The sequence below is a fragment of the Pleurodeles waltl genome, chromosome 9, assembly GCF_031143425.1.
Source record: "Pleurodeles waltl isolate 20211129_DDA chromosome 9, aPleWal1.hap1.20221129, whole genome shotgun sequence".
NCBI lineage: Eukaryota > Metazoa > Chordata > Amphibia > Caudata > Salamandridae > Pleurodeles > Pleurodeles waltl.
In genome coordinates this window covers 760,067,727-760,093,489 of record NC_090448.1, presented here as the reverse complement: position 1 = coordinate 760,093,489, position 25,763 = coordinate 760,067,727, and the positions used below count along the sequence as shown (strand labels likewise).

Below are 25,763 nucleotides of genomic sequence, written 5' to 3'. Positions count from 1 at the left end.
TAACAGTTGGACTCATCCCTGAGTGGAGTCCTATAGTTCCTATCTAGCCTAGCTTCAACTCCCTTTTTTCATTACTGCTGGAGCCCATTAAACTTCTGGTGGCACCTTGTATCAAGCAGGTATTTCAAGATTTTCTAATGGCTGCTGCTGACAGCTTTTTGTTGTTGCTTTCCGGGCAGCCTATGGTCTTGTGCCCCTAGGTGGGTATAGCACCTGCTGCAACAAGGTATTTTCTTTTTCTCTGATGACGGGCTTTATGCATGGACGTAATTAGGGGTCATCAGAGGTCTTTGGTACCTCTGGCACTGCCTTTGCGATCACAGGCCTCACAGGTGGCAAATTCAGTGCCAAGAGCACAGAGCATTTCCTCCTTCAGTTGGGGATCTTCTCTCTTTGTTTACTGACAATATTTTATCATACTAATTGTGGATAATTATAATAAATAATATAATTCACTATTGGTGTAATAAAAATGGAGTACAGTTGGCTGGAATATGCCCTTCCATGGCAGCTGAGGTAAGTAAAAAATGCTTTTAAATGTATGCTGTGTGTGTACTTCCAGGTGAGAGTGTGTTTATGCGAGAGAGAAGAGTGTATGTATGTAAGTGTGTATTTGTGAGAGTGAAGGTCATAATGCATGCGTTGTCGCTTCTGCTACCCTTGCTATTTCAGTGGATTGACGTCCATAGCTTCATGCTCAAGAGATAGTTACCTTTATGGTAAGTAACCTGCTGTGTGGCGCATCCTCACAGACGTTACTAATTCTCTTGTGGTACTCTTCGTACCCCTTATAGGGATCTAGTCATTATGTTTCCTTTGGATCTTTTGTGCGTGCATGGCATATCCCCTGCACAAGTATCTATTTTATGGTGCATTAGTTTTCCTTTTGAAATATTGAAGTATTTCTTATACTTCTCTTTCTGGAGTTGCTCTTCTCACGAGCAATTCTTCCCTTCTTGTTGTAGCAATGGGGAAATCAGTTCTATTGTTCTCAACCATACCCTGGGTATCTCAGACACCGGTGGTACAAGAGGACCTGTTCTTTCTTGTGCCTGTGTGAGCCATGCTAATTAGCTGTCGCCTAAAACATGCCCTGCGGTGTGGGGGGGATTGGCTGATCTCTATGGGGGGGGGGGGGGGGGGGGGCCTCAGCACAGTACCCTGGCCAGAGTGAGTTCAGAGGGGGGCCCCTCTATGTACATTGAACGGAGGCCCCCTCATGTTTTGTTATGCCACTGCTACACAGCATTATTCCCTTGTGCTGCCAGTCTCGCTGCCCTTGTACTGCTCCTTCATCGCAATGAGAAGTCTGTTATTTTCTGCTCGCTTAGATGTCAAGTCTTGTACCCTGTGTGCTTTACAGCCCTTTTGGACAATGAGCCACACACATTTCACGGCCTTCAGAGTAGAATGGCATAGAGTGAAGTAGAGTGGCGTGGAGTGTTGGCAAGTGTTGTGTCAGAGGGGAGTAGGGTGTCATTACATAGAGCAGAGTGTTGTAGTTTGGAGTAAAGTGAAGTAAAATGTGGAGTGTCATGGAGTGGAATGGGGTGGAGTGTCAGAGTAGAGTTGTGGAGTAGAGTGGGATAGAGTGGAGTAGAGTGGCGCAGAGTGGAGTAAATTGAAGTAGAGTGGCATAGAGGGGAGTGTTGTAGAGTGTGGCGTTGCGTGGCAGTGTTGTTCCGTGGAGTGTCACAGAGTGGCATGGGGTACAGTGGATGAACATAGAGTGGAGGGTTATAGAGTAGCATTAAGTGTCAAAAAGCAGATGGGTTTAGGGTGGAGTAGCGTAGAGTGGCTTAAAGTAGTGTGGCATGGAGTAAAGTGGCGCATAGTGTCGTGGAGTGGCATTGAGTTTTGTGGAGTGGACTAGGAGTGGAGTGATGTAGAGAGCCGTTGAGAAGAGTAGGGTGGAGTACAATGGTATGGAGTGGCGTGGAATGGAGTACCACAGGGGAGCGTACAGTAGAGTGTCGTGCGTTGGAATAAAGTGGAGTGGAGTAGCTGCACGTGATGTGGTGTAGAGTCCTAGAGTTAAGTGGCATGGAGTGTTGTAGAGTGTCATAGGGAGGCCAGGAGTGGAGAGTTGTGGGATAGAGTGGAGGTTTGTGGAGTCTAGTATAGTAAAGTATTATAGAGTGTAGTAGTGTCAATCAGTGGTATAGTGTGTTGGAGAGTGGAGGGTCATAGAGTGAAGGGGCGTGGAGTATCATAGAGTGGCTTGGAGTGTCATAGAGAAGATGGACTAGAGTGGAGTAAAGTGTTGTGGAGAGGCCTAAGAGCTAAGTGGCATAGAGAGGCCTAGAGTGTAGTAGCGTAGGGTGGACTGTCCTAGAGTTGGAGTAAAGTGATGTAGAGTGACATGGAGTGGGAGGTGTAGAGTGGAGTATGCATGGTGTGGTAGTGCACTGCCTTTACAGACAACACATTTTCAATTGAAATGGCTGTTATATTTGCACAGACATACAGTTTTACTGATAAGACTGTACAAAGATAACTTATGGAAATGGCATCACTTAATGTATTGATTTGTTTTGATTGTATTAAAAGATTGTCTTCCACCACATCTCAGAATTATAAAAAAGAATGACTTTGTTTGTGCTTTCTTATTTATGACATGTTCTGAAAACAGTTCATCTACTGACATTTAGATTTTGTTGTGTGCAAGAAAAAAATATTTCCTTTCACACACTACCCCAGGTTGTAAGATAAATCCTCTTAATTTGGAATCTGAGAAAGAAAAGTAAACACTAAGCTCCCTCAGAAAACAGAGCATAACATTTGAAATTACCTCTGTCTTTGAATGCACACCAGATGTGACAAATGGGAACAAAATGTAAAGGCCTGTTTACAGGAAGTGAGCACTTGGGGAAGGATACAGTAAACAGGGTATGCTCCACGAGGGACAAAGGAATAGCGGACACCCTCAAAAAAAGCTAGCAAATAGAAAGTAAGCAAATGTGAGTTGCAAATCAGGAAGCCATTGGTAAGCAATTGGTAGAATGCATTCTTAGATCAGCTTTCAGAATGTCCCAAAGATGTTTTTGATGTGCTGTTTTGTAGACTTGGACCAAAAACATGGGTGCTGTCTGTGCATTTTGCCTTTTTACTTTATCAGTGAATACTATTCTCTCCTGAATGGACGTCTAATGGAGTTTCCTATCTTCCTCAGGGAGACATCTCCTGCTCCTCATGGATCTTCCCTAAAGCTCAGGAACTCTATAAAAGATCCCTTATCTCCTTGGAAAAAAAGGAGGGGCAAAAAGAAAGCCCTCATTCTGCCTCATTTGTGAGCACTGCCCTTAGACTCTTTGTCTGTCTGTGATCATTGAGCAGTATCCCATGTACGTACTGCAAATTATTTCTTTTGCCACAGAGGTGAAAGCAGTAATACTGATGTGTTCAGTTGGCTACCCAAGTTAAACTTTCTGGGCCCCTCCCTCTCCAAGGTTGAGCAGGTTACATTTGTTCTAGTAGATTGTGTGGGTTAGGGACTCTGATACACCACAACAAAGTAAATAACAAAAAAAAAAAAAAACTTAATGTCCTGCTACTATAATTAGTATGACTAAAAGGACTGATAGCTTGTTATGTATTTAATTTGCAAAGAAATACTTCTTCCTGACTTGGAGTTGGGATGTGGTTTCTTACAACGTATGGTAAAACCCTATTGAAGGGTAACCATGATTCTTCTTGAATTGATAGTGGTTAGCATTTACTGTAAATCACAGGATTACACCAGAAGATGATTTAAAGACATGCAAACGTTTCCATGTTTGTATACTGAAACTTTGGGCTACCTACAAAAGGATGGCAGTGTGCATAAGTACTCATGGATTGATTGTATACGTTTATTCTGGGCCCCTGGAATTATGCAGCAGAGTTGACTAAATTAAAACAAGAAAAGGCAAATTATGCATAATTTTAACACAATCCGGGCAAAGTTTTCACATCATTAGTACCTATTTGATAAGCAAAATACACAAATAAGCAAGAGAAATGTGACCAGCCAACGTTTGCAAAGGACCTTACTCTGCCTAACATCATGTGTTGCAGCGTTTGTAGTAAGTTTTGATCCGTTTGAGCTAGAAACATTTTTTTGTTTTGCAGATCATGCAGTTGATGATGGATTATGTGACAAATACAGCAAATCCATAATTATGTGGAAAATGAATCGGCCCTAGAATAACATATTTCTTATAGCCCTGCATTTATGGAGTAGCTTAAAAGTACATTGCTAGAGAAAGTTTTGCCATTTCGGATTACGTTTTATCTATTTTGAAAATGTATACAATGCGTACTTAACCAAAAGGATGACCTTGAGCAAATTTCTCTTTACGGTAATCAGTAGTTAATGTTTATTAGAATTTGTCAGTAATATATTTGCACTCTCCTGAATTGTCAGATACAGAAACATAGCAAAGGAGTAGTGATAGAAAGTACAGTAATAAAGGGAGTCTGAAGGAAAGCTAGACATTTGCCTTTCACAACCTTGCGACAAATAGAAAGGGTCCTAAAAAAAGAGAACGTTGGCATTGTGTGACCCATTCGTTTTTTTTTTTTTTTTTTTTTTTAAGTTAAAAAGGCCGAAGATTGAAGCATGGCAGGACAGGTCCAGTAAAGACGAATGCCTACATTTTTTTACAGTTTAAAGACTTCTTACCAGATAGGAAGGAAGCCCAAGATGCAGGGGCTTACTATAGTAAAGTCAGCAGAAAAAAAGTGACTTCCTGAATAACTGTTTGATGCCAGGAAGAAGACAAGGGAGGAATACGTTTTCTCAGCATCTTTTACATAATATAAGCAAACCAAAGTGACCTTATTGAGTTGGGCAAAAAAGATGAGGAATTATCAGGAAGTAAGCCTAGATTTCGTACAGAGCCCACAAGGGTGGGTGAGTGGTGGTGAAGGCCCCCTGTTCTTCAGGCCACAGGCTGTGAGGCCTACACTGAGGATGGTTCACCCAGTCAAAATGTTGGTTTTTAGAGTTTTGCTTGCGGTAACTATTCTCTCATCCAGGCTAATAATAAAGACATGGAACACTGAAAGTTTAAATGGATCAGTTAAGAGTTTGCTTCAAATTATCTTTGCTGTGTTTGCTTTGGGTATGACGAAAAGCCAAAGTAAATGGAAAAGATGGGCGGGCGGGCCGTATAATCATTGAAACAAATGGAATTTAGAAACTAATCTTAAAGGCCTCAAATTGAGCAGTTTAAAGGTCAGCTGGAGAGAAGGAAGAGTGATTGCTAGAGTATGACCAGTACGAAAGGATAAGATACATGCATGCTCATTGACCTTTATCCCGTTACTAGATAATCGGGAATAAAGGGTAGAATGGGCAACTGTATCAAATGCTGCCAAGAAATCTAGCGAGCACAAGTCGATCATACTTAGTTCAGTGTGATTATGTGATAAGGATGTTCCAGAAATCAGAGGTTGAAAGCTATTGATTTCCTATTCAAAGTCCTTTGCAATGGAAGACAGATAAGGCGAAAATTATTGTTCACAGATGCAACTGCTGACAATGTGAACACAGATGCTCGTTTCTAATTATCAGGGACGGTGCAGGTATGACAGAACGTTTGCACTGCTCATTAAGGTCAAGGGCTAATATTTCCGGAGCCAGAAACAATGTAGAATGAAAATAAAAAGTGCTATAAGGTGTCCTTAAAGTAATTTAATTAAAGATATTGTAACCGCTAAACACTTCCCACTGAAAGACTTGCCTGAAGAAAATTATTCGTTCTGATGGATACAACTTCCTGTAGAATCCTTACCTTATGAATGCCCCTTCAAACTGGTCTAGACAACTTTCCCACTAGCCGTGACTACCCAGTGCAACCAAGTGCATGTCTTAGATGCAAGGCGGTGTTGTGACCTCGTGTCCTTTTTTCCACACCTCTGTGATGTGGACTGAAGCTCTCTCTGGATGTCTCACTGACTAATTCCTCTGCTTTCAACAGCAACTTGTTCAAGTGCCTCCTCAAAGAACCTCAGATTTCAAGCCTTGTACAAGGTGCCAGAAGCAGAGCTCTTTTTCACACTCTGATGACGAAAGGGGCATTGTCTGTTTGTGGTGTTTGGGTTCTGGACATGACACCACAACCTGCAACTCATGTGCCTCCATGGACCGAAGGCCATCAGGGAGTGAGAGAGACAGTGATTTTGAGCTAAGGCCCACAGGGAGAAAGTTTGCTCCTGCGGGCTTGACAACTCCTTCAACTCCCACCCGGAACCTACCTTATAATATTGATGCTGGAATTAAGTTAGAGTTGTTAAATATTTGGGCTTTAGATACGTCGCCAGAAGGGGACAATTCCTACCCCTCTGGTTCTATTTTGGAAGAGGTCTCAACTTTTACAACATTTATTTGTCAGGATGCAGGGACCTTGAAACTGTATTTGCCTTGTGCAGGAGTGAAGGATAACATTCTCACTGAGACCTTGCAACCCCCTACAGGTTCTGGGGCCTCCTACTTTAATTCATTGGGGCCCTCCCAGACTCTATAATTTCTACTTGGGAGAAACCCTTTTTGATCCCAGCAGTTGACAGTTTCCAGACACCTTAGTTCTGCTCTAGGTGACTCACACTTTCTGTCCTTATTCACTGATGGATAAACCCCTTCAAACTGGGGGTGTGTGTTGGGGGGGTTGGGGAGTGGGGGAGTCGACCATTCAGTCCTCTGCAGGCTCAGATTATTTTCCTCAAAGAGTCTTCTCATTGGGCTACGGTGCTCTTTGTGGTAACCTGATGATGTAAGGCCTTTGGTGCGTGTCGGAGCAGAACCTGCACATAAATGTGCTTGAGCTGGAGGCATCTGACCTTTGTTGAACGCCTTAATTCCTTCTGTGTCAGGGTCAGCATCCAGATTCTATTAGACAGCATCAGTGCCATCTTATATACCAACATACAGGGCAGAATGGTGTCATGGGTCCCATGTTTGGAGTCTGCTGTCATGGGTGCAGCTTGAAGGAACGTTCCCTTTTGTGGCCATCTCTCAGGCTTCCTCAGTAAGAGTGCAGATGCCCTCTGTAGTCTCTTGCTGGAGGACTAACAGTAGGAGCTACATCTCAAAGTGATGGATACGATCTCTCCAGATAGGGGTTTTCCTTCATGCATTTCTTCACCACAGCATGGAACAGGAGTGTCCTCAGTTTGGTGCCATACACTTCGGGTTAGGTGGTTCCGTACTGTCAGCTGGGCTCATGGCCTACTGAATGCATCCCCGACGAACCCATTCCTGTCCAGCATGGAAAGTTTTTGGAGAATCGTGCTCAACAGATTCTTAAAACCCCAGACTAGGTGATGAGGATCTGATATGATCTGTTGGCAGTCTGCACTTTGCCACCTCTTCCTGTCCATCTCAGAGCAGACATGCTCTGGCATTGGTGATTTGGTCCTGCGACCCAGTACCAAGACATCGCGGCTGCATGCATGGAGATTGGGCAGTTCTAGCTAACTTAATTTCCCATTCCTGATGAGGTCTGTCATCTTGGCAGCCAACAAAGCCTGCAATCAAATCCATCTACACAGGCTGCTGGTTTAATTTTTTTCAGTTTGTATGTTGGAAGATATTAATCCTTTTTAAATCTCTCCATTCCAATCTCCTGAGGTTTGCATTTTTCTTTACATAGCCAGGTTTGGAAATGGCAGTTAAAGGCTAACTGGCAACATTCTTTTATGTATATTTCTGACCAGCTTTCTCTGTTTAAATCACCACTTGTGGATCCATTTCTTCATGGTATTTCCATTTGAGGCAAAGCATAGTTGCTTTTTCTACTTAATCTAAAAGCACTTCTGTTGGTGACAGTCACTTTTGCTCATAGTGTCTCAGAACTTTTAGCCCTATGGGTTCGCCCACCCTTCACTGTTTTCTCCAGAGGTAAGTTTGTCCTTCACACCTGCCCATCTTTTTTAGGTCTGGCTTGACAGAGCAGCTGTTTCTAGACATAATGCAATAAACCTAAAAGAAAAAAAAAAAAATAGCCCTTACGAATACTGTAGAGAGGGGCTTTAGCTTGGGCCACGTGTAGCTAGCCAGTGGTACAAGGTTTTTGAGTATCCAGAAGGTGTGTGCTTCCACAGAAAAAAGTGCATCCCTTTCGCACAGCTGGGATTATTGTGTTTAATTATCCAGCTACCTTAGCCAGTCGCAGAATGATCGCCTGACCTTGGACTTTCAGGAGCACACACATTACATTCTAATGCAGTTAAAGTGTCTTCGATAACTTGATTATTTATGGTGCTTGTTTTCTTAGGCAACAGCACAGATGGGAGGATGACAGATCCAGCACTCTCACCTTCCATCGTTAACTTTAAAGTTCAAAGTGCAGTTTTGTGTTTGACAGCAATATGGGATGCTCAGAGCTGCAGTAAGGTACATGGATTTTCAACCCTGGGTGGACACTGCACTTGTCCATTTATTTTGTGATCAACAGTAAAGAGCAATCTGGCTTCATTCACGTTGGTTCTCCTGAGCACAGGGTTTGATGGGGACGAGTTTGTGAGCTCCATTAAAATGTTTCACTTGTATTGCAGTTTTTGTCTTCTAGGAAAGGTTGTACTCAAAACACCAGTACTGATTTGGTTATGTTGGCAAGCCAAAGCTTATGGCTGTAGGTCTGATCCATGTATTATGAAATGTATTGATAAAGGCACGAGGCCTGACTTTTTTATCGTGAAGCATAGATGTTAAACACAATAGGCATTGAATTGCGATCTTTAACTGTAAATTAAAGCCGATATGGAGCACAGATTACCATAGTAGGCAAGGGCTTTGGATTTGAGAGCTCCCATTGACCTTGGTTTGAGCCATTCCTGTAGCAGACGCTAGGCCCAGCCACACAGGTGGGGCAGTGTTTTTATCGGCACAAGTGGGGTAATTCAGATTTATAGTAATTTTATGGATTCCTGCAGATTCCAGAAGTTTTCATCACACAAACGAAAGGAAAATGTGTGAATTCAGGCATAGTTTGAGGTTTGCAGAGCACTGTGGGTAAGAGAACCTCATGGGATCCAAGAAGGCACACCACCTTGGACTCCCCTGGTTATCTAATTTAAAACAAAATGCCTGTGATTTGTAGGTTTGCATGGGTGGCTCCACAGCACAGCTCCAAATACAGCAGGTACCCCTATTACAAATCTCTCAAAGTAGCGATATAGGGCCTTGTGTGTCGTGGCCTACCCACACAAGTGGGGTGCTGTTTTATCTGGAGACGTGTGAACTCAGGGTGGTAGAAAACCTGTGGCTCCCTGCAGAGTCCAGGTCTTTCCATTACAGAAGTGTGAAGAAAACGTGTGCTTCTTACCAGAGTTTGAAGTTTGCTGGTAAGAACCTTGCAAGTCATTCACCCATGGACTTCCTGGTTCTCCAGTTTTAGAAAATGAGCAGGTTTGCCTACATACCGGCTGAGCTAGCACCTACAATCCACAGCTATCCACATTGCAAAAAAATAATTGTGTGCTTTCACTGGATAAATGTAATGCATCTATGTTGTGCTTTTAGCATTGTCCAATCGTGGGAGCTAGGGCCACCCACAAAAAATGTGTTTGGTTTTTATGTGGAGACACGCCGGAACACTGGTTGGTTGTCAATTTGTGATTTCAACAGATTGTTAGCCAGGTGTGCACTTTCAAGTTTTGTAGAGTATTATGGGAAAGTGAACAGAATCAATGCAAGTTACACCACACTGGGCACCTCCCGGTGTTTAGATTGCAAAAGAAGCAAGCAATTATTAGGAAGTGCCATAGTTACATTTTGGCTAACAAAGAAGACTCTTTTGCCCTGGTGGAGGCTTTAGCGATTGCCATTGTGATGGCCAACTCAAAAACATGGTCAAGAGCTGCTTTCTGGCTGTCTCTGTCAGTGTCTTATTACGTTTGATGCACCAGTCAATTAACATAAAGGAGCCACCCATCAGTTTTCCTTTTTAATTTTCCAAAAAGCAATCCTGAAGCTGTATTTTCTTTTTGGAAAAAGAAAAAAAAAATACCCTTCTCACCATGGGAGATATCTCCCATGGAAAGAGAGGTATCGGACAGTTTTCACTGCCCTTTACCACCATGATTTTCCAGGTGGTGACGGGCAGTGAAAACTGATCTGTATGTCTGTACATCTAAATTAGGTGGGCAGACATAGAAGCTAGCCACAGGTGGCCCCTACTCAGTCGCAACATGGATGCGGTGCAGCCATGCAAGAGATGAAGTACTCTACCCCATAGTTACACAAACGGTCTGTCCAGATATGTATTGGGCTGGCAGACTATTCTGTCCACGGTAAGGATACTGTATTTCCATTGTGACAGAGTATACTTAGCTCCACAGATATAAATCTTGCACTAATTTTTTAAAGGTAATCCACCACTTACATTGGTTGGCTTTAGCACTGCTTGAAATGCTAGCTTCAAAGCACAAATACATCTCAAAATGTCTGAATGTTGAAATCAAGACTACTGAAGGTGAGCCATAATGCCACAACAAGGCACCAACTGCTTTGGGGCCCATTCACACGCCATTCAAGCACCACACCCAAGACTTCCATACCACTGGCCCAATCCAACAGATCAGTGCACTCATGTTAACATACTGCCGCCAATTAAGGGCCCATCACATGCATACACCACAGGATGGAATCCCAATTTGAGACATTTTGTCATCCAGTCACCAACTAATTGCACACAAAAAGACCACAAACAAACCTCTATAAACACATATACGTCCAGACATGTTGAAAGTTGTGCATCCACATCCTTCACAAATGAATGAACATTTTGACTACATTTTTACCACCTGTCCTGTAGCCCCCTCCATTCTGAACATTACCGAACACATGCCTAGTAAACCTTTACTAATGGCTCCCATGACGGCCACATGAGGCTCAGGGAAACATATTTTGCATGAGTCTTAAGCACACTCCCTGTGGTACATCCAACTCCTTCCACTTTGTAGATGCAAGTTGGGGTTGTCCGAGAAGGCCTTCCGAGGCCTACATTGCTCAAGCTGAGTGAGCATATCTACCTTTGAAGCTAAGGTGAACATGCTGAGGATTACTGCCTAAGTTCCCTAATTAGCACATCATAAACTACTAAGAACTTTAGTTCTTGACCCATAAGGTAGTCAGTGAAAACGTAGCATATGTCATGCCCACTGTTCTGTTCTGTGCTGTGACTGTAATGCACTTGCCATACAGTAAACTGAACATATGCTAAGTTCTGACAGATGATGAACATGGCAAGCAGGACAAATATTTTACCCAGCCATGTAGCTTTGCATTCAGAGTTCTCTGTAATGTTATGATTTTTTTTTTTTGGTAAAGCACACGAACGCCCAAGAGGGTATCCGTTGCTGACACTAGACCTGTCAGGTCCGATCCATGAATTAACCTAGTCGCAGAGCCAAGTGTTCTGATTTGTGCCAAATGCACTAATTGTAGAGCCAATTCAGAGAACTTGCTTCGCCTTGTACTAGTGCTGTATATGCATTTGAATGGATGTGAGTATGGGTCCAGCTGAGCAAAGGTGTCTGGAAGGTTTCTGATTTCTGAGGCAGAATTGAGGTATGGTGGACCAGTGCTGTGTAAGGCTTTGAATGTGTTACAGGAGTTTGAAAAGAGCAGTGGATGGGGAGTCAGTGAAGGTGTTTGAGGTGCCGTGTGTTGGGATATTGAGGGAGGAGGCTGCCTGTTGAATTCTGTATGGTTTGGAATTATCTGCTTGTTTGACTGAAGGAGTAATTCGGTAACGGGGCAAGTGTACGCCAGTGGTTTTTAACCTGTAGATGAAGTGATTGCATGTGTATCTGTACTACCTTTACTATCAGCCTTCCACCTGTGCAGTATCCATATAAAAGCACACCTAGACTAAGCTTTTCCTAACCTCCTAACCTCTCCTTTCTAGTCCCATATACTTGCAAATTTAACCTATACTAATGCCCTCCATCTTTAGCTACATGATGCTCGAGAAAACATGTATTTTGTGTGCCTTCAGCGTACTAACTGTGTTGAATCCAACTCCTTCTAGTTTGTGGCTGCTAATTGGGATGTCTGAGAATGCTTCTGAGGCCTACATTCCTCTGCGTGAGCATATCTACTGTTGAAAGTAAGGCAAATATGCTGGGAAATACTGCCTAAGTTCCCTAAAGTGATAATCCAAACAAATGTCCTCCAGTACTCCTTCACCGGCACTTCTACTTTTGCTTTGAAAGTGTGAAAATTAAATTAGTAACTTATATCATAACCAGTGTTATTGTAAAAGGGTGCAGGACACAATATCTTGTATGATGATAACTTTCACATTTTTAGTATAAGGACAATATAACTTTCATTATGTTTCCAAACGTTTACATAGAGTTTGCATCAAGCGTCGCTTGTGAAAGGTGGAATTTTGGGCTGAACTAAGTTGGGGGGGCTGCTAAGAGAGCACTCATTCTGTGTTTGCTGCAGCACCTGCCTGCTCTGTGGGTTTGTTTAACCTGCTGCTGTTGTTCTGCTGCACAGACTCTGCTTGTAAAGGGACAGCAGGGCTGTCGTTATCTTGGCCCTCAGAATCGCGGGAAGATTAGTGAGTGGTTTTAACACTGCCGATTGAAAAATTACTTCCATTTTCTGCTCCCTCAGATGCGGTCTCAGGTTCTGCTGTGTTAGTCTCGGATCTTGCCTCAGAGCTGTCTTCCATAACCAGAGTAAGCGCCTGGGCAGCAGTCATCCACTGAGGACCACCCCGAAAGTTAAAACACACATTCCCAAAATAAGTAATGGTGCCAAACACTGGGTCAGCCCATATGTCAGCAAGGCCGACTCCTGACAATTTCATGTGAATTGTAAAGTGCAATATCACCTGTGAGGGTATCCTGGTGCTGAGCAGGTGTGTAAGCCTACCCCTACATATAGGAGGTTGGTTAATTGAAAAGCCAGGGCTTCAGCTTCTTGCGGATTTCAAGAAGAGCGGAGGAGGAGGCTCTGATGTGGAGTAGAAGGCATTTGCATGCTTTAGGAGCGATGTAAGAGAGTGTCAGACCTCCTGATCAGGTTCTGTGTAAGCGTGGAATGAGTGCGAGGAAGAGTCCTGCGGAGTGGAGGTGTTTTGGGTCAGTAGGCATTTGTGTTAAAATAAACATCTGTGAGAACTTTAACATAGTTTTATTATTCCAATTTGTAGGCTGAAGTTTTTAAAAGGAAAGATTTTGTCATTTAATTTTTTAATAGTTTTACAAGTAAAAGCAACATATCGAAGTCTTTCTTTTAACATTTTTTGCCCACAAACTACAATAAGAAAAACAACCACAAAAGGGACTTTTACTCCAGCTGAAGAGTGTTGAGTTGCAGCTAGAAGTTCTTTACAAAAATATGGTAAGCTCCCCCGAGGTCAAAGGGGCTGCTTCACATCCCCCCCCCCCCCCCCCCAAAAAAAGCAGCAAAAAAATTATTGGTGGAAACCTTCCCTATTCTAGGGGGACCACCAAGCTTAAAAAAATGTAATAAACAAAAAATCCCTCGCAGGACATTAAGGGGCACACCATACTAGAGCAGCGAATAATAAATAAGCGGCTCCTGCCCCCGGGCCTTTCTTATTAAGGTGCATAGACCCTTCCCTGAGCCACCTTTGGCCCAGGGACCCCGACACCAGGGGCCTTTCTTTGTAATTAAAGGGTAGGGTACATGCCCTTCTTTTCCCCCTCGAGCCTTTACGGCACGAGTACCTCTTCCCTTGGGGCCATTTTTAAATAAAGGGGAGGGGGCACAGGGTCACTCTCCCCAAGCTACTTTTGACCTTGGGGACCCCATACCCAAGTTCCTGTTTCTAAAGTGCCAATGGAAGAATGAATTGGGAAAATGGCATTTTGCAGTTCCGAAAAGCCCGTCCCCTCCCCACCCCTTTTCTCAGCACCTCGCTTGATGAGTCACCCAGAAACCTTCCATGCACAAAGTAGGTGAAAAGAGCACTTTTTTGGAAAGGTTTGTGAAGATTCATGAAATGGTGCCAAAGGTATTAAGAACACAAAAAAGGCATTTCCTATGGAAGTACGACCCTAACTAAAACTACCCAGTGGCAACAGCCCTGTTTTGCCATTGGTCTGTCGGAGTGTCATTTACACTCTGCTTCCATCCATGACTGTGCACTACAATGTCTAATGGTTCAATCCACATCAGTCATTGGCTCACTTGCCCTGTAAATGACGTAATTTTCTGATACATATTATTATTATTAGTATACATCCACCTGAAATTGAGTGAGCTTCAGTGTCTTGGCTGGTTTGCCTTGCCCTTTTATTTTCATTTTTCTCCTTCAATTAATCATGTATCTGTAAAGATCGACTTGTCACCCACGAGGGTATCCAGGCGCTGAGAATGGTCTTATTTGAAAAGCCATGTTTTAGCCCTTTCTTGAAGTCTCTCATTGAAGGGGCAGTACGGAGGTGGATGGGGAGGGCTTTCCAGTCCATGGTGGCGAGAAAGGAGAGGGCACATCCTTCAGCTTGGCAGCGACATGTGCGTGGGCAGAGTGTGCAGAGCGAAGGTTCCTACTGGGGTGGGGGAAGTGCAGGCGCTGGTTCAGGTAGGTGGGTCCTTGGTCATAGAGGGCTTTGTAGGCGTTGGTAAGGATCTTGAAGTGGCATCACTTCTGGGCGGGAGCCAGTGGAGGTCTCCACACCTGCTGGGAGATATGGGTTCTCATGGGCAGGTCAATAACCAGCCTTGCTGCAGCATTCTATATTGTTTAGAGCCTTTGAATGAGTTCAGTGGAGGTGCCAGTATAGAGTGTGTTATCGTAGTTGAGCCGACTGGTACTAAGAACGTGGGTAACTGTCTTTTATGTGTTGATGGGGAGGCGCTTGAAATTTTTTCTGAGCAAGTGTATGGAAGCAGGCAGAGGCAACAGAGTTGGCGTGGCGTCTCATAGATTGTTCCTGTCTAGGATGGTGCTGAGGTTGCTGGTGTGGTCTTTTTGCGTGGGTTGGGGTTGAGATATGCCGGCCACCAGACATCGTTCCAGAGGGCAGCTTGTTTGCTGAAAATCAGAACTTTAGTCTTATCTGTGCTCAGCTTTGTCCCTCATCCATGTTGCAATGCTCTTTATGCAGTTGTGGAAATTTTTCTTGGTTGTAATTGGGTTGGCACAGAGCGATAGGTCGAGCTGGGTGTCTTTGGTGTCTGATGATGAGATGATGCTCAAGTCGTGAGATTGGACGATGCTGGCGAGGGACATCATGTAGGTGTTGAAGAGTGTCGGGCGTAGGGGCGGATCCTGAGGTATGCTGCAGATGTTATGCTTGGTGAGTGATGTGAAGGGGGAGGCTGACTTTCTGGGTGCCTCCTGCGATGAAGGGTGCTATCCATCTAAGCATGTCCCTGGTTATTCCTATCTGGCACAGGTGGTGGATGAGTGTTAAACCGCGTTTAAGGCGGCGGACAGGTCGAGGTGGATGAGGGTGGCGGATTTCCCTCTGTCGAGAAGAGCGCAGATGTTGTCTGAATCAGCGATCAGTGCTGTTTTGGAGCTGTGGTTGGTTCACAAACCAGATTGGGAGTGGTCTAGTATGTTGTGTCTCTCAAGGAGTTCGGTGAGTTGGAGATTAAAGGCCTTCTCCAGGACTTTGGCAGGGAACGGGAGCAATAGATGGGTCACTAGTTTTGTAGTTTGTTGGGGTCTGCCGAGGGTTTCTTGAGGAGTGGTCTGACCTCCGTGTGTTTCCATGCGTCACAGAAGGTGGTTGTAGTTATCGAAGCGTTGATGGTGACAAGTTGGCGGCTCATTTTGTCTCTTCTGAGGTTGAAGAGATGGTGGGAGCAGGGGTCGGTGGGAGCTCTGGAGTGGATGGTGCTCATAAGGGTAGTTGTGTTATCATCGCTGAGTTGTTTCCAGGTGTTGAGAGGGTGGTCGGTAGCGGTGGCTGATTGGAGGCTGAACGTGCTGGAGGGTTGGGGGCGACGAGGTTCTTGTATATGGTTGCTATTTTGATGTGGAAATGGTCGGTGCGTGCATTACAGAGCTTCTGTGATGCAGGGATTGTGGGTTCAGTGGCTGCAGGGCAGGTAAACTGTCTGACAATGGTGAAGAGTTCCTGGGATCAGTTGCTACTGGTATAGATTCAGACGGTCAGGGCCTCCCTTTTTGCTGTTTTGATCCGTCGGTGGGAGTTGTTGAGGGCTGTTTTGAATTCAGCTTTATCTATTTCGTTCCGGCTGGTGCGCCATCTTCTCTCCAGCTGTTTGCATATGCATTTTGTCATGCTGAGTACTGAGGTGTACCAATTGGTTCGTTTGGCTAGTCTGTGTATTTTGGCCGGTTTGGTGGGAACAACTATGCCGGCGGAGTTGGTGATCCAGTTGTTAAAGTTCTGTAGTGCCAGGTCCGGGTTGGGTGGGTAGTTAGGCAGAGTGGTGCTGAAGGCATCTGTCAGTTGTTGCTCTGTGAACTTGCTTCAGCTGTGGGAGGAGCGCGCTGTGGCGGTTGGGGATGGATCCAGTATGTCTAGTGATGGTGAAGTGTAGGATGGAGTGGTCTGACCAGGTGAGGTCCGAGAAGTGGTTGTACCTGATTCCCTGAGTACCCTCAGGGATGTGGAATTCCTATCGCCCGATGCCCGGGACATCTTGTTTGGGGTCAAGGGCAACAAGCTTTTATGTTTACTTTGTCCTTGGGACAAGTAGGCCCAACCCTCTGCAGCACAAACCCTTTGGCTGGCTTTTTACAGACAGTGGAACTCTCTACAGTTGAGGTAATGTGTTTCCAAAAGACAATGCTGTTTGAACTTGTATTTATGGTTCATTATTTGAAAACCTTCATTATTAGGGTGAGTGCTGTAAATAAATGTTTTAAGGTCACACTTCACTACTGACGTTGGTTCCAGTACAAATAAAAAAAACGTGTATACACATGTTTGAAAAGTTTAGGCTATGAGGCTAAGTATAATGCTCCCAGAATGCTCTCTGATTAGATGCAAATGAGGTGTCATTTAGTAAAATGTTTTGATGCATGCTAGTATTTCCCAAAAATATTTCTAATGGAAAATCAGTGTAACCATTTTCAACACGATTATGGGAAGCATGAAAATAAACAAACACTGACAAAGCCAACTGATCTGACATATTTTTATAAGTCTTTTAGTTTCATCAATGCGTGTCTTGTTTTGACATGGCTTTTGTAACACTTTATTGTTGTGGGAGCTACCAGGCCCTCAACATTTTAACAAACACTGGCAAAAAAAAACCAAAACGTTTTTGAACTCTAAAAGCACACGTTGCCACCAGTGGCATAACAAAGGCCCCGCAGCCGCCCTCCAGGGGGCCCCTTCAGCACAGCACCTGCCCTGAGTGAGTCTGGAGAGGGGGCTCCTTCATGTTCTTTGCAAAGGGGCACCCTCCAGTTTCGTTACGTCACTGATTGCCACTGTAGTTCCTGACACTGAACAAAACTACTTTGTGTGCCAATATGCTCCTTGTGGAAGAGAAGAATGCGATCACTCACAGTAAAGCCAGCTGAAAGAGAGAGAAATAGAAGTTTAATAAAAACAAAATGTCTTTAACACCAGACCTAATTAGGGACCAAGACCCACATGTAGGTAGCTTTTTGCATGTCGCAAACAGGAATTTCGCTGTTTGCGACGTGCAAAAAGCACATTGGGATGCACAAACCCAGTTTTGCGATTCGGTAACCTGGTTACCGAATCGCAAAACGGGTTTGCGACTCGCAATTAGGAAGGGGTGTTCCCTTCCTAATTGCGACTCGCAGTGCAATGTAGGATTGTTTTGCGAACGCGGGCGCAAACCAATTGCAGTTTGCACCCATTTCAAATGGGTGCTAACACTTTCACAAAAGGGAAGGGGTCCCCCTGGGACCCCTTCCCCATTGTGAATGTCACTGTAAACATTTTTTTTTCAGAGCAGGCAGTGGTCCGCAGGACCACTGCCTGCTCTGAAAAAATGAAACGAAAACGTTTCATTTTTCGTTTTTGTAATGCATCTCGTTTTCCTTTAAGGAAAACGGGCTGCATTACAAAAAAAAAAAACTGCTTTATTGAAAAGCAGTCACAGACATGGTGGTCTGCTGTCTCCAGCAGGCCACCATCCCTGTGAGGCCGCCATTCGCAAGGGGGTCGCAAATTGCGACCCACCTCATGATTATTCATGAGGTGTGCATTTGCGAAGCCCTTGCGAATCACAGATTGTGTCAGGGACACCATCCTACATTCGGATTTGCGACTCGCAATTTGCGGGTCGCAAATCTGAACCTACCTACATGTGGCCCCAAATTCTTAAAGAAAGTCACAAAAGTGCACCCATGGTATATGTCGTACCCCTATAAAATATTTGTGAACTGTATTTTAGCATGGGTAAATACGCATGTGTAGATTTGCTCATGTGACAATCTATTGAGCATTTGCAAGTTCATTTTCCCTCCAGCCACTTGCTTCCCAACCCTGGAAGAAGTTCTAATTCTGCCATTGTCAGGAGTAAATGTCCAACCTTTCTTATTATGGGAAAATATTAGAGAGAAGCTGGTGAAGATCTTTAAAACATGCAGGTTAGTAGGTTTGCAGACTCAAAGGCATTCCAGCCCTGGAACTATTGCTTACTGCTTCCTCCAGCCCCAGTATGCAGATCTGCAGAAAGGTGGAAAAATAAGGAAAATGCTACAGTAGGGATTGAAACTGCAAGTATTCAAGCCCTACTATGGTAGTAGCCCTGGCATAATCAGAGAGGCTATTATCAGAGCTCTTACATAATGAGATTGCTGCCATAATTTGGTGCCACACTACATGGCACCAAAGGGACAAGTAGATCTTTTTACAGGACAAGTAGATTTGAGAAGCAACCTGTCCCGTGGACAAGTAGATATTTTAATAAATTCCACACCCCTGACCCTTTTATAGTTCACCTTTGGTTTAATTGCTTCTCTGCTTTTTTTTAAATGTTTCATAAGAGGATACCACACCCTTCCAGGCACATCTAACTGGTTGCTTCCTTCTCATTTCATCTACATTGAGCCCCATTACATGTGGCCGGTTTCTCATGACGTTTCATTGTTTTACCATTCCAAGATGTCCAACACATTGGTTCTAGATGTGGCAGACAAGCTGAAACATAAAAAAAAAAAAAAAAAAATACTATATGCTCTTTACCTGTGCTAGACCAACACCAGCTGCTATGTTGCTATTGCAAGCCTAAGCCACAGCAACCTGTTTTCCTTTTTAAGTTTCACCTGCACACGCACACTGTGCTAAAAACAAATCTTTAAAGGGGCTTAAAACCGTCCCTGTCTTACCTGAGCTTTCCATTGGCTTAGTCCAACGTCACTCTTAGTTACGTGCTTTTGATTGGCTTGCACGTCATCTACTACGTCTTCTTTCACTTCCTGCTTTCTCCTTTGCCCTACATGCTCTCGGACCAAGTACTCCTGTCACTGCTTACTGGCTTTTTCCCCAATGTCCTTCCACTGACCACATGCTTCGTAAGGTGCTTTTTAAAACTTCTATAAATGCATTCTCTAGGAATGCACGTGTTTGCAGTCTGTCTGCTCTCATATTACTTTCCTTGTTCGCCCTTCCCTCATGCTGCACCCCATCCCCCTCTCTGGCTCTTCCATCTGCCAAACTTGTTTTGCAGTTTCATATAGATCGAACTGAACTGAATAGTATTTGAGGGCTTTAAGTCATTTAACCAGAATCCCAGGATGATGAGCCTCCGCCACTCCAGCCATTGCACCATATCCTCTGACCCTGTGTGTTCCACTGTGTTGCACTTCTGTTAAAGAAGCCCCTCTTATTCCTCTTGGTTCTCTAGCGCCACGAGTTCACACGAATGGCAAGAGCTGTGTGCTAATATATTTTTGCTACCATATATAGTACAGCACAATAGAGCAGATCCTATAACATCGACAAACTGATGTAAAACAAGCTCGCGTATGTAACATAGATTGAAAAGTGTTCCGATATTGAAATAGTTGACTATTGTGAACTTTAAGATTTAGCTAACTCTATTAGGGATTGGCCTATGCTAGGCGTTTTGCATTTTTTTCAGTTACTGTGAACACCACGCCCCACATCCACTTAGGCTCTTTCGTCTGCCAGATTTGTTTTGTTTTGCAGTTTCATATTGCACGAAATTGACCAGACTGTATCGGAGCGCTCTATATAAACACCAGTTACATTACCGAGGGGTACATTAGTTTATATTGTCATTTAACCGGAATCCCAAGATGTTGAGCCTCCACCGAGACTCAAACTGGTCTTCATATTAAAAGTCTGCCACTCTAGCCATTGCACCACTTCCTCTCCCCTGTGTGTTCCACTGTGTTGGACTTCCATTACAGAGGCCCCTCTAATTCCTCTCGGTTCTCTAGCACCGCAAGGTTACACCAATGGCAAGAGTGCTATGCTAATACACAGTACAGCATAATGCAGATCCTAGAACGTCAACAAATGGATGTAAAACATACTCACATTGTTAACATAGATGGAAATGGGTTCCTAATTTGAAATTGTTGTCTATTGTGAAAATTGAGATTTAGCTAGCACTATTAGTGTATTGGCCTATGTTAGGCGTTCTGCATTTTATTCAGTTACAATTAACGCCACCCCCCACTAGCATTCTGGCTATTTTGCCAGATCTTTTTTGCAGGTTAATCTAGTGCGAACTGGTCCCCACGTTAGCGGGGTGCTTTAAAAGAACACCAGTTACATTACATATAGGCACATTTATTTACATTGTGTCATTTAACCAGAATCCCAGGATGTTGAGCCTCCACTGAGACCAGCTTCAAAGTCAGCCACTCTAGCCGTTACGCCACATCCTCTCCTCTGTGTGTTCCACTGTGTTGCAGACTCGACCTAAAAAAAAACATGCTGTGACGTAGTTAAAGCTTGCCATGTAGTTAAAGCTGGCCATGTCATACACTTTTTGTCTACATTTTTCACACAGGTCAACTTCTGTCCACCATATAATAAAAATTGACAAAGACAATAGATTTTGGAATTTGCCAGTACTTGTTCCATTTGTATTTGTTTAATTTATCATGCATATATTGTTGAGTTTATGTGAGTTTTATGGTGGTTGTGTCAGAGGGTGAATGCAAGAATGAGTAAGTGAATGGATGGATCAATGCATGAGTGCAATAATGAGCGAAAGTGCATGTATGGTGATATTGTGAGTGCCTAAACCAGTCATTGGCACAAATAAGAACTTTTATTCATAATCTAGACTTATTTGGCATTGCTAGTGCTCATTTCCAAGGTTGTTTCTTTATTCTAAATGGGCCAGTCTATTATCCTCCATCATTCTCTACATCCAACTGAGGAGGAGGAAGTGCTTCATAGGTTGATCCTCATATGTATGGTTTGATACCTCAGTGACTGCACACCACAGGACTGAGTTGGCTTCCCTTAACCTAAAGAGGACTAGGCAGAGAACTAGCACTCTGTTTCCCTGTGTGTTGCCGAATTATATCAAGATCTGCTATATTCTAGCCAAAAAGACCCTGTGGAGGGCATCCATGTTCATATCACTAGAGCTATGGCTACTTCCACACCTCTCAAGGGGTTTCTCAGTTGCCAACATATATCAAACAAGTATGTGGTCTTCCTTGCTTAATCTTTGGAGCCACTTCTGCCACGTGTTTCCGGCATGCGGTGACCTGTACTTTGCCCCATCTGTGTTGTGTAATTCCCTTGGTAAACCACCACTACTTATTCCCACCTCACCCTTAAGTGTTGCTTTTGGACTCATTCACAAGGGGAGGAATCTGAGAAGAAATTATCTATCAGAAGAAAAGTTTAATTATCTTTAGAAATGATATTTCTGGTGGATACATAATCCTTGCTGATGAGCTTTGACTACTTTGATTCCTCTCTGCATGTGTAATTGGGCACAGAAAATGTTTTTAGAACTGACGCCAGTGCACTCGTGGGCGCCTCCTATACCCCAGTGATATCTCATCATGAGGCAATGTTGTGTGCTACCGCCTAGTGGTACTGCTGGGGAAAGTTTTCTGGACCAGTCTGAATCCCGAAAGCATTCATATAGTGAGAAATCTGCTGGAAGGTTATGTATTCACCAGAAATATTGATACTTAAGATAAGTAACTTTTTCTCCAAAATTATTCCCTTATAATTTAAGGGAAACTGAGGCCACTGAAGATCTACATATGATTGTATGGCTTCTCTTGAAACAGAGTTTCGGTGGGAGAGGAAGTCATGATATAGAGGGCTATGGATGTGCATTTTGTCCATATAGAGTTATGAAGGGGGCGTGACTACTTTGCAAAGTCCCTCTTGATGATCTATAAGATCTTAGCTCAAATTTCATGATGTCACCTGTATTTCAGAGATAAGAGATAACTTTAAATGAATTGGAGACCCAGTCTTCCTTTTGGTTACAAGATGAATTTAGACCTAGTGTTGATGAAATAGACTGTAGTTTTTCAGTGAGAATATTCCTCCAAGACATTTTTCACATCTTCAGGTTTGTCTTGAACCATGTGATATGTAGGAATTACTTCTTGGCATTTCCTGTTAAAATGTTTCATCTCACTATCGTATGGTATGAGTCTCTAACCAAAATGACATCCTTGGGGTGTTGCAGATACAATGATCAATTCCCATTTTCACTGCTTTTCCTTTATGAGTATGTATTGGGATTCCAAATTGTGCTTCATTTGGCATTTCACGGACACGAGATTTAACTGGCTGTGTAGAACCTCTGATGGGCTTAGGAACATAGTTCTAACTATGTGCTCTTGTGCCCCATGCATCTTTCCTAGTGCTAGGTCAAGCTATTTGCAGATGTCATATGCTTCAGACTCAACTCTGTCTTCCTATGTTTTGTGCATGGTAATATACATGGTGTCTTCTACATGCAGATTCCCCATCTTTGAAACCTTTCTTTTGTCGTGGGAGGCCTACCATTTGTAAATTGTAAAGAACTACCATTGTAGGTTTTGCTTGCTTTCACTTTTAGACCCATATACACTTAAAATGTTGGATTTCATAACTCTGAGGTCATTTAAACCGCACTGATGATCTTTGTAAGTTTAAATAAAGGCATTTTGTTGGCCTTTCACCTTAATATAGTAGTATGACATAAAGGCCGAAGCAAGTTTTCCCATTTGTGAAATTCATACAAATATTAACAATCCATTTTGGAGTGATTAATTGTTTGAGTTTGTTCGAGGTTCAAATATGCCTATTCACTTTGACTTGGATTTGTATCTGTGTGCGGAGTGTCATTTGAAAGGTGAGCATTGATCTTGCTTCGTTTGGATGTGTTGACATTTTCTAGTTGCATAGATTACCAATATTTCAATTCCAAAGAAAAGCAGTGGGTGAAACTACTGGATCGTCCTGTTTGCATATTCTCAGCACGACACCAACACCCACACACCTTTTCTTCTCTCTGTCTCTCTCCTCTCTCGTTCCCCTTCATACTGAATAAAGTTCTGCTCCCACTAGTTCTTTAAGCTCAGTTCCAGCACAGCTGAGAGAAGGCTCAATGTGGCACCTTACTGCTTGGTAGATTGAAGCCGTGTGCCATTCTGCCTCTCTACACCACACTAGAACTTCTCCCAATGCCTGACAGAGTAATGTTGCATGGGGCATTCCAAAGTGTTAGAATTGTTAACTTGCTGGAATCGCCTTAGTCAGTCTACTGTTATCTTCTGATATGCAGTTAAGAAGGCCAGGATACTTGCAAGTAATTCTCAATGTAGCCACTATAAATAAAACTCGATTTGGATTAACAGTAATAGAAAATCTCTCTGCAGAATTCACACAGTCATATTTACTGCCAATCTTTCATCTAGTTTCCTGCCTTCTGATTTTTAGATGGAGGTAAATATAAGAATACGATAATGTTACATCTTTATCCACAGCTCCTTTGGTAGTATCAGACTGGTTGGAATTGGGACTGAGATGAAAAAATAAAAGATGGGAGGCGATTTGTTGTTTGGGGCTCTGTCGAATGTAAATATGCAGGGCAATTATCTTCACTCTTCCCATTTCAATATTAAACTCTAAGGTCCCTTTGACCACGGCTTTTGGTGGATGTTGTGCGAGGGATATCTGAATGTCAGCATTAACGTTTACCAATGCTAAATGCTCCCTTCCTTGTAGGATGACACGTACACAGAGAGCTACATCAGCACAATCGGGGTGGACTTCAAGATCCGAACTATAGAGCTGGATGGGAAAACCATCAAACTGCAAATCGTGAGTATGTGAATGAGTTAGCATAAGGGCCTGAAGAGACTTTCACCTTGGTGGTTATCTTTGAAAGGCAAACAGTATTGCTAATTATCATGCCCTCGCATCCCTGGTTGCGCAGACCTCCACAGAGAATCCCTCATCTCAGATCTTCCCCAAACCTTCTGTTTGCACACTCCTCCATCCATCACCCATATATCATTTTCGCTTCATTGGTGGGAAGTTCCAGTGAGCTTTTTCAGTTCTAGCACTGATCTTATTCCTGGGATATCTCAAGCACTGCCGTGTATCAACCACTCTTGCAGGCACTTTCTAACCCTCCAATTCTGGACATAAAGAAAGGGATTCCCAGTCATCTTCTGCTCTAGATCGGATACTTGTAACTCTGAGGCATTGCCTTCCAATACTACCTCCCGCTGCCCATTACTATTACCTGCCCCCAAGAGAAAGATGAAAACATTATTTTATATTGTGGGCCTTCATTCCTCCTTTTTCATCTTCAGGACCATGAACTGATGGTTTGTGGAGGTGTCTTTGCTGCACAGGGCTGAGGACAGTCAAGCAATAGTGAGGCTTGATCTAGAGTTCCAAGCATGCCTCATGGGGACAGGGTGGAGTATTCAGTAGCAGCTAAGCAGGCTAGAATGCATATGGGGAAGCCTGCAGTGCCATATCATGGTTTGTCAAATGTTACACTCCTCAATATCTGTTCTGTGTGACTTTACCCTTTCAGTGGGACACAGCTGGTCAGGAGCGGTTCCGGACAATCACCTCCAGTTACTATAGAGGGGCTCACGGTATCATTGTGGTGTATGATGTCACCGACCAGGTAAGGAGCGACTTTAAACACTGCTTAGTGTTGGAATGTTATACTGGGAGTGTCCTGTACACTGTATAGGAAACTTTATACTGAGAGGATGTATTGTGTCCATCAAGAGAGACTTCACTCTAAAATGACTAGGGGGAAGAAGTTTCTTTTCAAACCCCTTGGACAGTGAGAGAAACAGGCTGTGACACTGAGTATTGCTCGAAAGGATTTCGGCTGGAGTGAATGAAATATCCTACCACTTTCTTCTTTGGGGTTTTCAGTAGCCTTGGGACAGTTGTGTTTAGAATAGGATTGCCATCTTTTTTCTTTTTTTAAAATGTTTTTTGTGGACATTTTTTCAGCACAGAGGAATATCCTGTCCACAGAGTGGCTGCCTTTAGTACTTCCTTCTTCACAACTGTTTGGCTTTGACTGTATGCATAATACTGAACAGATTTAAAAAAAAATATGTTGCACCTTTAAGAACTTTGGAGCATCTGTGCACCTGTCCATTCACACTCGCAACCTCTTTTCTGTATGTGAAGCACCAGCTAGCAAAACCAGTTCTTGTTTTCTCTCAATCCCCCCCCCTCCCTCCCCCCATCATACAGGGATCAGCTTCTCCTGTGCTCCACCTGTATTTTACTGGCACTGTCTCCCTTTCATTAACATTTAGTTGGATTTTGAAGAAATTGTCTTCCTCTCTTTGGCGTGCTGGTTAAGATATGCTTCATGCACTGCCGCCAACAGTTCTGGAAGGTTG

The 25,763-nt window shown here is 43.4% G+C and overlaps 1 protein-coding gene across 1 annotated transcript in view; it reads left to right on the top strand.

The window, feature by feature from the left end:
• The window catches only part of RAB1B (RAB1B, member RAS oncogene family), a 184,281-nt gene that overhangs the window by 47,770 nt on the left and 110,748 nt on the right, over positions 1-25,763 (top strand). The window contains exons 3-4 of the mRNA XM_069207925.1: positions 24,103-24,198; positions 24,926-25,021. Of these exons, the coding sequence (XP_069064026.1) occupies positions 24,103-24,198; positions 24,926-25,021 (192 nt within the window). The remainder of the gene's footprint in view (positions 1-24,102; positions 24,199-24,925; positions 25,022-25,763) is intronic.